Below are 14,005 nucleotides of genomic sequence, written 5' to 3'. Positions count from 1 at the left end.
CTTCCCACCACACTTTTCTATGATTTCGAGGTGCCTTGTGCCTCCATCAGCTGCTTCCAGTATAAGGCCTGTGACACACAGGAGAGAACGAAAAAAGCAACTTATCCCCCAAACGTGACCGCAGACCGGGACAATGGCTCTCTTGCCTTTCATCAGAAAATCAGATGACCCGGATGGCCTCTGGTGCATCAGAACGACTGCACGATCCGACGCCTGGCTGTTTATCCCCAGCGTTGACTTCATCGTATATTTTTAGCAGGGCCTGTCCTGCGCTGGATTTAGAAGCGGGGCCTGGCGGGGGCCGAGAAGGGATATTCGGTGAGGTGGAAAGCAGTTTTCTCCTTTTGACTCAGCTGGAGGAAAAGTTGTTTCACGTGTGCGATCCCCGGGACATTGACTACTCCGCTACCAGGTCATGAGGAAAAGCCTAGACTCTTCCAGCCGTGATTCATAAGCTGACAGACCGGGCCTGACGGGCCTAAGCTGCGCGTACAGCTGTTCCAGCCCACGCCCCCCAGCTCCCCTCCCTTCCCGGTTGTCCAGTGTGTCATATTAAAGGGTGATCGGCTTACACACGCTCCGATATGGATTCCTTGAGCTTCCTAATGCCGTGGCTATATATAAAGCCCCTCGCTGGAGGCTGAGCCACATAGCCAGCTGTATTCCCAGCCAGCGTTTCACATTCCTAGGGCTCAGGCTGCCTCGGAGGAAGGGGGACCATCGCCGGAGCAAGCCTCTCTAGTGGGGGACAGGAAAGGAAGAAGAACAACCCGGCCGAGCGATTGCTTTTCAGCATGGCCGCGCCTATAGATCATGCAGAAGAGCTACGTCTCTACCAGCAAACTCTCCTCCAGGACGGGCTCAAAGACATGCTGGACCACAACAAGTTCTTGGACTGCGTCTTGAAAGTCAAGGGGCAGGAGTTCCCCTGCCATCGCCTGGTGCTGGCAGCTTGCAGCCCGTATTTCCGGGCCATGTTCCTCTCAGACATGGAAGAGAGTAAGAAGAAGGAGATCAGCTTGGAGAACGTCGACCCCGACGTCCTGGGCAAGATCCTCCATTACATCTACACCTCCGAGCTGGAGATCACGGAGAAGAACGTGCAGGACATTTTTTCCGTGGCCAACATGTTCCAGATCCCCTCCATCTTCACCATCTGCGTCTCCTTCCTGCAGAAGCGCCTCTGTCTCAGCAACTGCCTGGCTATCTTCAGGCTGGGCCTGATGCTGGACTGCGCCCGGCTGGCGGTGGCGGCCCGGGATTTCATATGCGACCGCTTTGCCCTGATCTCCCGGGACGAGGAGTTCAAGCAGCTCTCCCCCGACGAGCTCATCGCCATCATCTCCAACGACTCCCTCAACATCGAGAAGGAGGAGACCGTCTTCGAGGTGGTGATGAAGTGGGCAGCAGCCAAGGACCAAGAGGACCGGGTGAAGGCCCTGCCTGTGGTGTTCGAGAGCATACGTTTCCGCCTCATGCCCCAGGATTACCTGCGGGACCAGGTGGAGAAGCAAGCCGTCGTCAAGTCCAGCCCGGACCTGCTCAAGAAGCTCCAAATGGTGAAGGATGCTCACGAGGGCAAACTCACCGTGGTGAGAAAGAAAAAGGTGAAGAAAAGCGGCGACAAGAAACCCGAGGACGCCGTCGTCAATGGAGCGGTGGACGAGGAGGACGACAAAGAGGACGACGTCTTCCCGGGGATCTTAAACGACACGATGCGCTTTGGGATGTTCCTCCACGACCTCATCTTCATGGTGAGCGACAGCGGGGCCGTGGCCTACGACCCCACCGCCAACGAGTGCTACTTCGCCTCCCTCTCGGCTCAGATCCCAAAGAATCATGTCAGCCTGGTGACCAGAGAGAACCAGATCTTCGTAGTAGGTGGACTCTATTACAACGAGGACAACAAGGAAGACCCCATGAGCTCCTACTTCTTGCAGGTACCAACTTTGATTCTCCTTTTTTTCCCATGGGCAGCTGAGACACTAGCCTATAGTCTTTAGCTGCAAAGCCAAGGAAACCCGCCAGCCCAGGATACTTAAGTTCATCTTGTGCACCCCTTAGGAAAATCCATGCTGCAAACTGAAGTAAACCATTTTGTTCGCTTTGCTGGAGACTAGTCCCTCCATCTCCTGGGGCAGCAGTCCTGCTCTCTGCTATGTGCAAAGACAATGGTTTGTTAAGGAGAGGCATGTAGACTTCGAAGTGCTTAGAGAGCAGAGTGAAAGCCCCGTGATAAATGGATAGAGGCAGGGATTGCTGAATGGCAAAGAGTTTGGACTCTTTGGACATCATCAATCCCCCAAAAAAAAAATTGATGATGGAGTTATTAGGTGGCCCATGGTTCACAGGAGGTCATACAAATGATTATGATGGCCCATTCTGGCTTCATGGTTTATGAAGTTCTTATTTCGAGCAAGCTGGTTTGTCCATCCCTAGCACAGGCAGGTCTCGAGCCTGGCAGGGGCGATGGCTTTGACTTAAGCATCGGCTGGTTTTGCAACCTGTGTATGTCTACACAAAAGTGCGAGTGTGGCATGTGGTAGCAGACCTGTGCTGCTCCAATCCAGCTGGCTTGGGTAACAGTGGCAGAGCATGAACCCAAGTACATGCCCAGGACCCCTCGAGACTTCATATTCTGGGCTCCAGTCCACGCTAACACCCATGCTGCCACGTGTTCCCTCTTATTGCTACCCTTGCTCACTAGATTAAGCTGGCACAAGCATAACTAGCGTGTGTTATAATTGTACCATGTGGACATAACCTCTCCGTTCCATTCATCTCGGTCTTCTGCCTCTGGAAACTGCGGTAGGGGTGTCATTTGCTGCTCTAGCAGGGCACGCATGTCCCTCTGTAGCATGCTGGCACTTAGAAGTAACCAAAGGCATGATCAGAGAGATGCAAGCTAGCACGATTTGCCTCTTACAGAAGGAGCCTGCCTTCCCACTTGCTAATCCCTGGCCTTTGAGAAATCCAATTAATTCGCTATCATCTAGTCAGCAGGGAGCAATACCCAGCAGTGTAATCAGCAATCTTGTATGCTCGAGAAACTTTCAGAGATCACAGTGCAGCTGTGTAAAAGCCGGAGGAATGAAATAGCAGCACATGCATCTGGACCCCACAGGCCTGATGGGCTCGATTCTTCCCTCCACCCCGTTTAGGGTGCACACCTGCCCAAGGCAAGCATCAGCGTTGTTATTCTGGTATCCCGGGGTCTTATGCACAGATGGAGGGGACCTGTGCACAAGGCCAGGCAGCTGAGAGTTTCACCCACTATAGCTGAGGTCGTGAAGCTGCCTAGAAGGGCAAAATAAAAGGAGGGAAAAAAACCAAGGGAAGAGAATCAGAGGGAAAGAAAGCGGTGATAACAGCACAGCCATTTACCATCTTGGCCAGCTCTTTGCCCATTGCCAACAGAGGGAACGCAGGCAGCGTTGGTCATCTGCGGGGAACAGATAAATGAATAGCTTCCTATTCAGCAGAGGCACATTTCCCCTGAGCAGTGCTGACATGGAGAGTTGCGATGCCAGCTAGGGAGGTTGGCGCCTGGTAGCGAGCCCTGCAGGGAATAAAGCGCACTTCTCACTCTCTGCTGCCTGATATCAGCTAGGATGACTCAGCCCAGCATTGCAAGCAAGGCCTTGTCTAACCTGTAGGCTTCTCTTGCCTAACTCAGAGCCTTGCCGGCTCAGGCCTGGGAGGCAAGAGCTCTAGATCATCAGTCCACTTCCAGTCCTGCCACTGGTTCTCTGTGAAGCCTTGAGCAAGTCATTTGATCTCTCAATAGTCCCAGCCATAAAATGGGAACAATTGTCCGGACACGGCTTCACAGCTAAATTCCAGTTTGAGAAGTGCTTTGAAGTCCCTGAATAGAAAATGCTGTCAACATGCACGTTGGGCTATTAGCATGATTATTGAATTGTGCTCTTAGCTGACAGTTTCATTATGAATAAAAAGTTCATTGTCAGAGAGACCTTTTCAGCTGGCATGTCGTACAGACCTAGAAGGAAAGCTCTACTTAAAAATATTATAACTATAGCTATATGTTACTTGCATGTATCCGCGTCTATCAACAGCTGGCTGTGCTTCTATGGTTAGGGGCAACTAGGAGTCAAGCTTGCTGCCTTTGGACCCAAGATAGATAGGCCAGGGATAGTCTTATTCATACAAGTTGGATGCACACAGATATAAAAATAACAGTTCGTGAACACCTGAAACCACGCAGATTTTAGCATGAAAGATGATGCGACTGAGAGCTCAGACCCAGAAATGCACTATTATTATGTCCTCTTAGTCATGTCTTCTTCTCAAAGACATATATTTCAGCCGCTCAGCCAGAAAGAGAAAATGATATCAGGTGATGAGTCACATGCCATGAATATTAAAAGCAGAGGATGAGAGTTATCCATAGGCATCACCCGCAGAAATCAAGATGAGATCAGGGGCTTCGAGGCTTTTCGCAACGAGAGCCGTATTAGTCAGTGTATGCAGGTGGACCAAACAGAGTTGGTCAAAACATTTCCAGTGGAACAGTTTCCCATTGGAAAATGCTGATTTGCAAGGCAGCTTGAAACGGTGATATATGTGCAGGTCTGTGCTGCATCCATTTTAATCTGGCTCAAATCCCGGGACAATCAATCCTGGATCAAATGAGATGCTTGTTTACAGCTTCAGGGACATGTGCCGTCAGCAGCCACCGAAGGCTCCTGGCAGAAGCTGAGTGCTATGGTGGAGGTGGGTCCTTCTTCAGCAGGCCTTGCAAACAGGTTCTGGGAATTTCTGGAAGCAGGTTTAGTGTTTTCTCGGGACAGACCATTGCCTGTAGTGCTATATAACCGGTGGCAAAAAATAGCACCCTCCTAAGAACACTACCTTCCCTCCCAACCAGTGAGCTCTCCTGTCATCCTTTGTTTTACTGCCAAGCATATATAGTTGGGAAGCAACTCATGGCAGGCACCTCGGATACTGGGAGCATTTAAACTGGGTGCCCAGAGAGGTTATGGAGTCTGCCTCTTTGTTTAAGAGCAGGTTAGACAGGGACTTGTACAGGATGGGTCAGTTGGAGTGACCCTGCCTGAGCAGGGAGTTGAATTAAATGTGACCTCCTGAGATCCCTTCCTTTTCTACGGTTGTGCAATTTTAATAGCGCACTAGGATCAGTAGAGAAAACTCAGTGTAACTTAGCTGTTCCTGGCAAGGCCAGGCCTGGAGTGGACTCCAGGTTGTGTCTGTAGGTCGGTAGCATCCTAATATCCACAGGCCAGGTGCTACAGAGATGACAACAACTGGCCTTCCCCTTTCTGGGCCCATTATGCAGCTGAATTATCAGCCTGGGGAAACTAGTGGGATACAGGGGAAATCCAATTCCAGATTTTTGGTTCAAATCCATCTCTCTTTGTTGTGGATCTTCTGCCCAAAGGCTGCCCCCTCACTTTCAACTTGCCCAAAGACAGCTCCTGTGCTCTCCATTCTCCCACCCAAACATCTCCCACGTGGCTTCCTGCTGGTTTCCCCAGACCTGCCCTCCTGCTTTTCTTGTTGGACACATTCAATTTCTGATGGACATGTTCAGTTAAAAGTGCCTTCCCAACCTGCCACAAAGGCGTTTGACATCTCCATATTATATGTGGAACACCTTTGTGCCCGGTTTGCCATTTGATGGTGCCTTATATTGGGTGAATGTGTGGCACTGTTGCCATTTATGGCCTGATTCATATGTTAATCGGGCCGTAACTGCAACGTGTGCCAAGGACCTGACTGAGTTCTGTGAGGACAGTGGACTGCCTCTCACAACAGCTGAGCATTATAGTGACTGGTCCTTACAAACCTGCCAGAACAGCCATACTGAGGCTGGAAACTTTGCCAGCTCCATCTTGGAGATCACCAGGTCATCATTAGCATCTTCCTTTTTAGAGAGACCTTTACACAGAAGTCTGTGATGAGAAATACTTTGGGCAGCTGCTAAATCATGTATTGTGGGTTCTCACAGCCTTATCTGGAATGACTGCTGACCTGTGCAAGGTCACTCGCAGACAGTCCTGCTTTGTGGTCAGCTGTACTGAGCACAAGCAAGCAGCTCGCCAGATGCAGAGAGAACAAGATGAACCCTGCTCCAAAACAGCCTGATGTGCTAACAAAGCCCTGCAAACTATCCGGCTACAGTATCCATCCAGCACCCATCGCTGTGGTACTGAGCATCTCACAGGCTTCCCACGTATGTAGCCTTCCAGCACCCACAAGTCAGGAGATGCTGGCACTCCCATTTTACACTGGGAAACTGAGGCACAGGGCACCTCAGGGCTGCATCCAGAAAAAGATGCACAAAGGGTCAGGCAGACAGTCCACAGCAGAGCAGGGAGTCTCTTGAGACTTAGGCAGGGGCTCTAACCATTGGACCACACTCTCATCTAGCATGCAACACAGCCTGTCACCACCGAAACAGAAGCTCACACATGCCGGAACATTTTCAGAAGGGCCCAGGGGTTTTCAGTGCCCGCTGGCACCTGCATTGGTACATGCATGGGGTAGGCACAGCACCTGCTGATTTTGACCCGCCGGTTCTCTGGGCATCAGTTTCACCATCTGTAAAATGGGTACAACAATGCCCTCAGCAATGTAAGGTCTTTGATCTTTTCACTAATAGGCTGACTTCATATGTGGGTATATATGCAGGCCTCTGCTCACACACACACACACACATACACACACACACCCCCATGGATAAGCACACACAGACTTTATAGAGGTCCAAAATCATTCCAAAAAACAATGTGTTAGCACACTGTGTTCCTGGCAGAGTGCAGATAATTACTGTGCACAAGCAGGAAAGCAGTTGGAGAGAGACGTGAAGAAACAAGGAGAGTACAAAGGGGAAAAGGATGCAACACAAGCCAGGAAAAGGACATTTTATTCTTAGCTTCCTCAAAAGACATGGCCAGGATAATGGACAATGGACAGTCAGCGCTCAAGGACGAGCTGTCGCCTGGTGTCTTTGACGACTGGGAAACTGAGCCCCAAGTCAGATCCCTGTAGTAACTGCTCCTGGGGCACTAGCGCTCTGCTCCTCATAGCTCAGTGCTTGCTCAAGAAAAGCCTGAGCGTGCTTCATCCCAGGGGAACTGAGCTATACATAGATGCACCAAACCCTCACACCGGAAGCGCAGCTCACTCCGTCTCCACTTTGGTTCTCACCATCCTGGATGGGAGCCATAGCATGCTAGGTGCTGTACAATCTGGCCCAAAGAAATGCCCCAAGTGTAAGACCGCGGACAACAGACAAATACAGACAGGGAGTGGAGGGAGACCAGGCCTGCCAAGAACTAAGCCTGGCACTTCTCTGCAGCAACATGTGGAGGAGGGCATGCCCCAGGGGACTGGTAGGACACAACTTAGCACTTCCCTTCACCACATCTGGCCCCTGGTGCTTTGATTAAACCAATTCACAGCATAAGTCAGTCCGCTCCTGCTGCACTAGAGCAGGAGCAAGACACGGCCTACCGCACGCTAACAGGTCTCCATCTCCTTGCAGTATGATCACCTGGACTCCGACTGGCTGGGCATGCCCCCGCTGCCATCCCCACGCTGCCTCTTTGGGCTGGGAGAAGCAGAAAACTCCATCTTAGTGGTAGGGGGGAAAGAGCTGAAGGAGGGAGAACGCACCTTGGACTCGGTCATGTGCTACGACCGGCTGTAAGTACCATGGGCGGGGGTTGCTCGGGGAAGAGATGCAATGGGGCTGGTTCTTGCAACAAAACGCACCTAAAAAACTGAAGTAATGCATAGGGATGAGCCCTCAGCTCCACATTCAGACCCCTCCATGTATCTGCGCACTAAAGGCATGCACGTGCGAGTCCATCAGTACCCCCTCCAAGTCACCAAAGGCCCCTCCTCTGTGTCTCCAAAATAATAGACCAATTCTTCTGTTGCAAAGACCTCAGGAAGACCACAAAAGGGGAGAATGGTTTCAATGCCATGGGTGCCTATTTCAAATCCCTGGGTTGATCTCGTGAGTCATGCCCGCACACACCACGCAGTGCTAACATGGTGCGGCACCCTTGAAAGGTGCTCAAAGCACCCCGAGTCAGCTCAAAGCACCCCAAGTCAGGAGCTGCAGTGTGTAGATCTATGACCAATGCAACAGCAATAATATAATACATCTAGATATAATCGTCACCATCCTCTTGTGCCATTTCCTTGCCTAGGTCCTTTAAGTGGGGTGAGTCAGAACCACTTCCCTATGCAGTCTACGGCCACGCTGTGGTGTCTCACAATGATCTGGTCTACGCCATAGGAGGCAAAGGAAGCGACAGGTAAATCCAAGAGCAAGGGGTTAAAAGCAGAAGGGAGCGCATCTCGCACGGCAAAGTGGGGTTGGCTGCTTCTGCATGCAAGGTCCCCTGCTAGAAGGAGCTCTGCTCTGTACAAAAGAAGGTTTCTAGGATAACGGTCAATAAGGAGTAGAAAAATCAGGGCTTGGGGAAGATAAGACAGAGGACTTCTCTGCCTGCTTAATTTGCTGATGTGCTCCAGAGCTGGAAGTTCCCCACAGAGGCTGCTCCAGGACCCAGCTCCTGCTCGTGACCCCCCATCTGGTGAACTTCTAGCTTTGGCCTTCAGCAGAAGACCAGGGTCGACCAGTTCTCTCTGAGCTCTGCCGCCGACATAGTAAAGCACACGAAGGTCTTCATTTTGAGGCCACTGGCATGCATCCAGCCTTCAGGGGGTGGTTGCAGGTTCTCCGTGGCCCCCCTGCACACCTGCACTGACATCAGTTGGGGATTGGTGGGAGGACCAAGGAGGGAGACTATCACTTTCTTTATCCAAAGAAAGCAATTGGCAGCTCTTTGGGGTGAAGACTCAACCAACATCATACAAAACACACAACTGTACCATCAGCACTCAATCCGTAAGAGCCGCTGCTGTGTGCTTGCAGGCAAGTCCCCCATAGGGACATGTACTTACTTACCAAGAGGCCTGGGTGCTCATATCTGAACACGTGTACACAAGGAAGAGTCAAGTCGTGCACCACAAAGACATCTATTACCTCGGTTGTGAACATACACTAATAAACGCACTGGCAAGCATAATCTGCTGAAGATGTAGGCCCATACCCCAGACCCCCCATTACTTAGGGGAGTGCAAAGATCCCGCCCAGCAAGTCAATGAAATTGCTTTTCTCTCGCATGCTTTTTGCAGGAAGTGCCTGAACAAGATGTGCGTCTACAACCCCACCAAGTTCGAGTGGAAGGAGCTGGCTCCCATGAAAACTGCTCGCTCTCTGTTCGGGGCAGCCGTGCACAACGACAAGATCTACGTGGCAGCAGGAGTGACCGACTCCGGCCTGACTAACTCCGTGGAAGTGTATGACATTGCAGCCAACAAGTACGTACCGCCTTCTGCCCCAGGATGGACACGAGGGAGCAGCTGTGGGCATGAATGAAACCTCTGGCCCCCGGGCAGCCAACTCCTTGGGCACTTCAGCTGGTGCTACTGCTGCTCACTAGCACTTGCATCATCTATAGCCAAAGGGCACCCTGCAGTACCAGGGTCCAGTGAATATAGGGACGGCTGGAGACTAGATGGCAATCAAGTGAGACTGCCACTCACAGGGACATACCGGAGCCACTTCGGGTGCTGGTAACAGCACAGAAATGCCAGCCTGGAGTTCAGCCTGGCCTAACGGCCTAAATGTTTATCCAGCGTGCTGGGTGGGCTTTGCAGTCTGCGCCGAGGTTTGTGCTGCCAGCAGCACCCATGCTAGCTTGAGCTGGCCTCTATCATCTGCAGCCACCCCTGCAATGCCAGCGTAGACAAGGTCTGGGGTCACAAGAGCTGGACGGTCTGTCCTGGTAGATAGCAGGGATATTTCACATGCCCTTTGCATGGCAGCTTCACGGAGCGCCTCTCCCTTCTCAGCCTGGCAGAACGGTTGGGAAAAAGCGCCAGCTCGCTGAAGGCTCCCGGTTGCTCCCTTGCAAGCTGATCCCCACTGCTTGCACTGGGGCTTTGGTTGTACCCCCTATACCTCCCAGTATGTAAGCCATATTGCCCTAGCAAGTGGGAAGGGAAGGAAGCCTCTGCAACATGGTAGCAACCCTCGCTGGAGCGCGTGGTTTTCTCCAGCCTGTTCCTACAGCCCCGTTTCCTCCTCCTAAGCTGAATCCGCCACCAATCACGGTGCTTAACGCACTACTGTGCGGTGCTCAAATCCCCTAGTGATAAGGCTAGTAGTGCAGAGAACGGGTGAGACTGTTTCTGAGCAGGGAGCTGCAGACACTGGTACGAGAGCCTTTGGAGAACAGACTCTTGCTGACGTGCCCCGGGGAGCGGAGCTGGGGGATGCTGCTGAAAACTTAAGGAACTTGTGAAAGAGCCTGTGTCCACAGCAGCACTTGGGGGGCCCTCGGTTGTGTCCAGAGTGGTTGATCTGCAGGGCCAGAAGGAGACCTTCATGCCCTCCAGCGTGTCTGATCTCTCTCCCCGGCAGGTGGGAGGCCTTCACCGAATTCCCCCAGGAGCGCAGCTCCGTCAGCCTGGTCAGCCTGGGCGGCGCTCTCTATTTACTGGGCGGCTTTGCCACGGTGGAGACCGAGTCGGGCGAACTGGTGCCAACTGAGCTAAATGACATCTGGAGGTAAGGCGATCAGAGGACCCGGGGAAAGCAGCGGTGGGGTTGATCAGAAGCGGGGGATTCTTGGTGTCTTATTGCCTTTTGGGGAGGATGCTTTCCAGCCAGACAAGCCATTGACCTCAACCTGCGCTGGCCCCTGGGGGAAATGTTCTGGCTGGTGCTAGATGATGGCAATGGTCCCTGCAGTCCTTAAAAGCTCTGGTCCGGTCTTTTACCCAGAATGAAACGCTGACCCAAGTTAAGTCTAAAACCCACTCCCTTACCTTCAGCCAGCGCTGCTTTTTATCGTTTCCTACCGACAGAGGCAAAGGGGTCAAACTCAACCCCTTTGCCCAAGACACTCGAGGTAGTCCACAAATAGTTTCCCCTGGGTCCAACTTCACTAGCACCAGGAACACAAGGAGCCCAGGGTGCAAAGGCAGCCGGTGGCTACCGCCGGTGCCCTTCAGCCTGCTTTGGTCCGAGACCAGCAAAGAACCGACTTGCAAAGCGGCTGATCGCCAGTCGTTTGAATCTGCCCTCGCTCTTCCCGCTAAGGCAGCTCGCCCCAGGGTCTGTGCTCACGTTCAAGGCAGGGCAGAGTGGCGACGGTTGCTGGCTGCTGCCTGGCCCTCTAGTTTCTAGGGAGGAAGATTGCAGTTTTCTAGTGGCATTTGCTGTCAGCACTCAGAGACCACTAAGGTCAGCGGAAAGCTGCTGGTATCAAGGGGCTTCAAAATCAGGCCCGAAATTCATCTTCAAAAGAAAAAGCAAACCAAAAATGCTGCATGGCGGCACTGACAGCTGCCCCGGGAAAACGGATTCACCTTCCAGACAGGAAACCTTCCTGAAAAAAGCCCAACAAATGGCAACTACAGATGCGATCCAACTAATTTCCACGCGGCTCGCGTTCCAGTTTGGTGTCTTTTGTGTACCAGCTACCTCACGGTCCCCAAAAGCCTGCACACGGCTGCCCGAGTTCCCTAGTCTGCAAGGAAAAACCCCTCTGCAGCCGCCCTCACTGCCGAACTCGGGGCTGGCAGGGGGAGCGCGGGGCATGGGGCTCACTCGAGTTGTTGCCCTCCTCCCTTCAGGTACGACGAAGAAGAAAAGAAGTGGGAAGGCGTCCTCAGAGAGATCCAGTATGCCTCCGGTGCCACCTTCCTGCCTGTCCGCCTTAACATTTTACGGTTAACAAAGATGTAAATGACACCACCGGGTTTTGGGGGGGGTTCGGTCCTTGTTTTTCCAAAGGGGGGGGGGGGGATGATTTCAGTGGCTGAGCTGTAGTATGCTACATCTGTGATCGGTTGTCATTTCACTTCACCCGGTCGGGAAAGGGAAGCAGTAGATCGACGCCTTCTGGGAGCTTGGAAGGGGGTTACATTACTCTAGAAACACAGACCTGGGGGCATCGGGGAGCTCTGCCGGGTCGATGAGCTGGGACGGTTGCACTTGTTTTGTCTCCAAAATCGGACGCCTTCTGCTCTTCCTGGTCTGGACAGGAGCTATACCCCTTTTTTCTTCAAGGCTTGCAAGCATTCGCATGGATCCCTTCTCCAGTTTCTCCCTCTCAGCCGCCTGTCTGAACGGGGGAGGCAGGAGATGGATCTCACTAGAACAGAACGAACCAACTAAATTAGCACAAGATGCAACCGTGCAAGAAAATATCAAAATAGCCCCCCACACGGTAACTCCCAGGCAGCCTTAACAGCCCGAGTTATCGGGGCTAGCAAGGAGAGGAGAGCTGGGCAGAAGGCGTTTGGAGCAGGTCTGAAGATTGCTGAGCTAGGTCATGTCGTAAGCCTCGGCGGTTGTTCGGAGAGGAAACGCAGCAGGCGAGTAAAGTGTACGTGTGGGGATAAGGAGAAGAAACTCCTCGGGCTGCCGTGGCAGAGGATGTTAGGAAGACAGGACCGAAGCGAGCGTGCACCGAAGCACTGGTGTGACCGCAGCACATGCCGCGAACGCGGGGCGTCCCAGACAGCCCCGCAACCCCTGGGATGAACTCGCTTCTGCGCCAGCCTTTTGAATTTCACTTCCATTGGCTTTATTTCATCTTGGCATTCAGGGGAATCCCAGTGCTTGGGTCCTGCTCCTTTCCAGCAGCTGTTACAGAGACGCAATGGGGAAAGCTTTGGTATAAAACAGGGGGGAACTTCATCTGGGTAGTGGGATCACTGGCCAGGCTGGCTGATGACCAGGGATCCTGATTTTCTCCAATTTAAAAAAAATCCCCTAGTTCCAGTTTTTTTCAAAAAGTAACCCCAAATCTATGTTTCCATAATTAAAATGAAACACCACTATACATGTATCTGTATATATCAGTGGTGTTTCATTCAAATCATGGAAAAATGTGGATTTGGAGTTCCTTTTTTTTAAAAAAAAAAAAAAAATCCCCAATTTTTGGTTTAAATCGGAGAAAGTCAAGATCCCTGCTGATGACCTCAGGCTCCCACCTCTCCTCCGCAGCAACAGAGTCAGCAGATCACAGACAGCAGCAATTGCACTATGGCTTTCACCAGCCCTCATCGCTTCCAATTGTATTTTTATATTTATGATGTCTCTAAACTTTGTAATGTTCTTACTTGGTTTCTTTTTTCTTTTTCTAATACCAACTCAGTTTGCAAAGTAGATCGAGATCTCTGAAGCAACCTAACGATGAACCATTCGTTTTTAAGTTTTCAGTTATGATTTTTGATAGGACAGAAATCTCTCTTCCAGTGAAAGTCTAATGACGCCTGTGTTACTTGATCTGTGCTTTGGTGTAAAATAAAAGGGGTTACTTCCTGTGTATGTCCAGTTGCACGCGTGTGGGGTGTGCATGTGCACATGTACACGCAAACATCACGAGACGGGTGACTGCACTTCGCCACTGGGCAGTTCGGTCAAACTAAGGCCTAAATAAGGCCGTGCTTCTTGCAAGGTTTGCACACTAGCATTATGGAAGAGCAGTTTGATTCTCGTCCGATGGCCTTGAACTTACTTTGTTCTAAGCTCACCTGCGTTTTAAGGATAACGTAATACCCATCCAGCTAAGCTCTTATAACCAGCCTTTCCTAGGTGCATCATTTGTATCCCAGTAACATCCCCAGCCCGCAGTCAAGATCCGGGCCCCACTGCATTAGCCATTTAGACAGGGATCACCTCTCACCTAAGACAAAGAAGGGGAAATGGAGGGGGTGCAAGTGCAATGACCGCCCAAACTCACACAGCAGGCCTGTGGCAGAGGTGGGAATCGAGCCCAGCTCCCCCGGCCAGAGCCCTGTCCGTGCGATGGGCAGCACTCCCAGCCTTCAAGGTGTCACTACAACATGGCTGAAAGGCAGCAGCCGGGATTTGCCACCTCCACCATGTCCCAGTGCGAGTTGGCCAGCCATAGAGAGAAAGCCACGC

General features: G+C 51.8%; 1 protein-coding gene across 1 annotated transcript; it reads left to right on the top strand.

Moving 5' to 3' along the window:
* Positions 1 to 606: 606 nt before the first annotated feature.
* Positions 607 to 13,405, top strand: KLHL40 (kelch like family member 40). The gene is made up of 6 exons (XM_090047876.1): positions 607 to 1,940; positions 7,529 to 7,689; positions 8,202 to 8,309; positions 9,196 to 9,381; positions 10,487 to 10,633; positions 11,704 to 13,405. The coding sequence occupies exons 1-6, from the start codon at positions 795 to 797 to the stop codon at positions 11,813 to 11,815; spliced, it is 1,860 nt and encodes a 619-aa protein (XP_089904002.1). The 5' UTR covers positions 607 to 794; the 3' UTR covers positions 11,816 to 13,405.
* The last annotated feature ends 600 nt before the right edge of the window (positions 13,406 to 14,005 follow it).

This window comes from Crocodylus siamensis, chromosome 5, assembly GCF_052110815.1.
Source record: "Crocodylus siamensis isolate JL-2025a chromosome 5, ASM5211081v1, whole genome shotgun sequence".
Taxonomy (NCBI): domain Eukaryota; kingdom Metazoa; phylum Chordata; order Crocodylia; family Crocodylidae; genus Crocodylus; species Crocodylus siamensis.
This window is presented reverse-complemented; position numbering and strand designations above follow the sequence as displayed.

Bases quoted from the DNA above. Each gene is read 5' to 3' on its own strand.
- KLHL40 (XM_090047876.1), top strand. From the start codon at position 795: ATGGCCGCGCCTATAGATCATGCAGAAGAGCTACGTCTCTACCAGCAA. The intron at 1,941-7,528 runs GTACCAACTTTG...ATCTCCTTGCAG, and splicing joins TGAGCTCCTACTTCTTGCAG to TATGATCACCTGGACTCCGA. The intron at 8,310-9,195 runs GTAAATCCAAGA...TGCTTTTTGCAG, and splicing joins GGAGGCAAAGGAAGCGACAG to GAAGTGCCTGAACAAGATGT.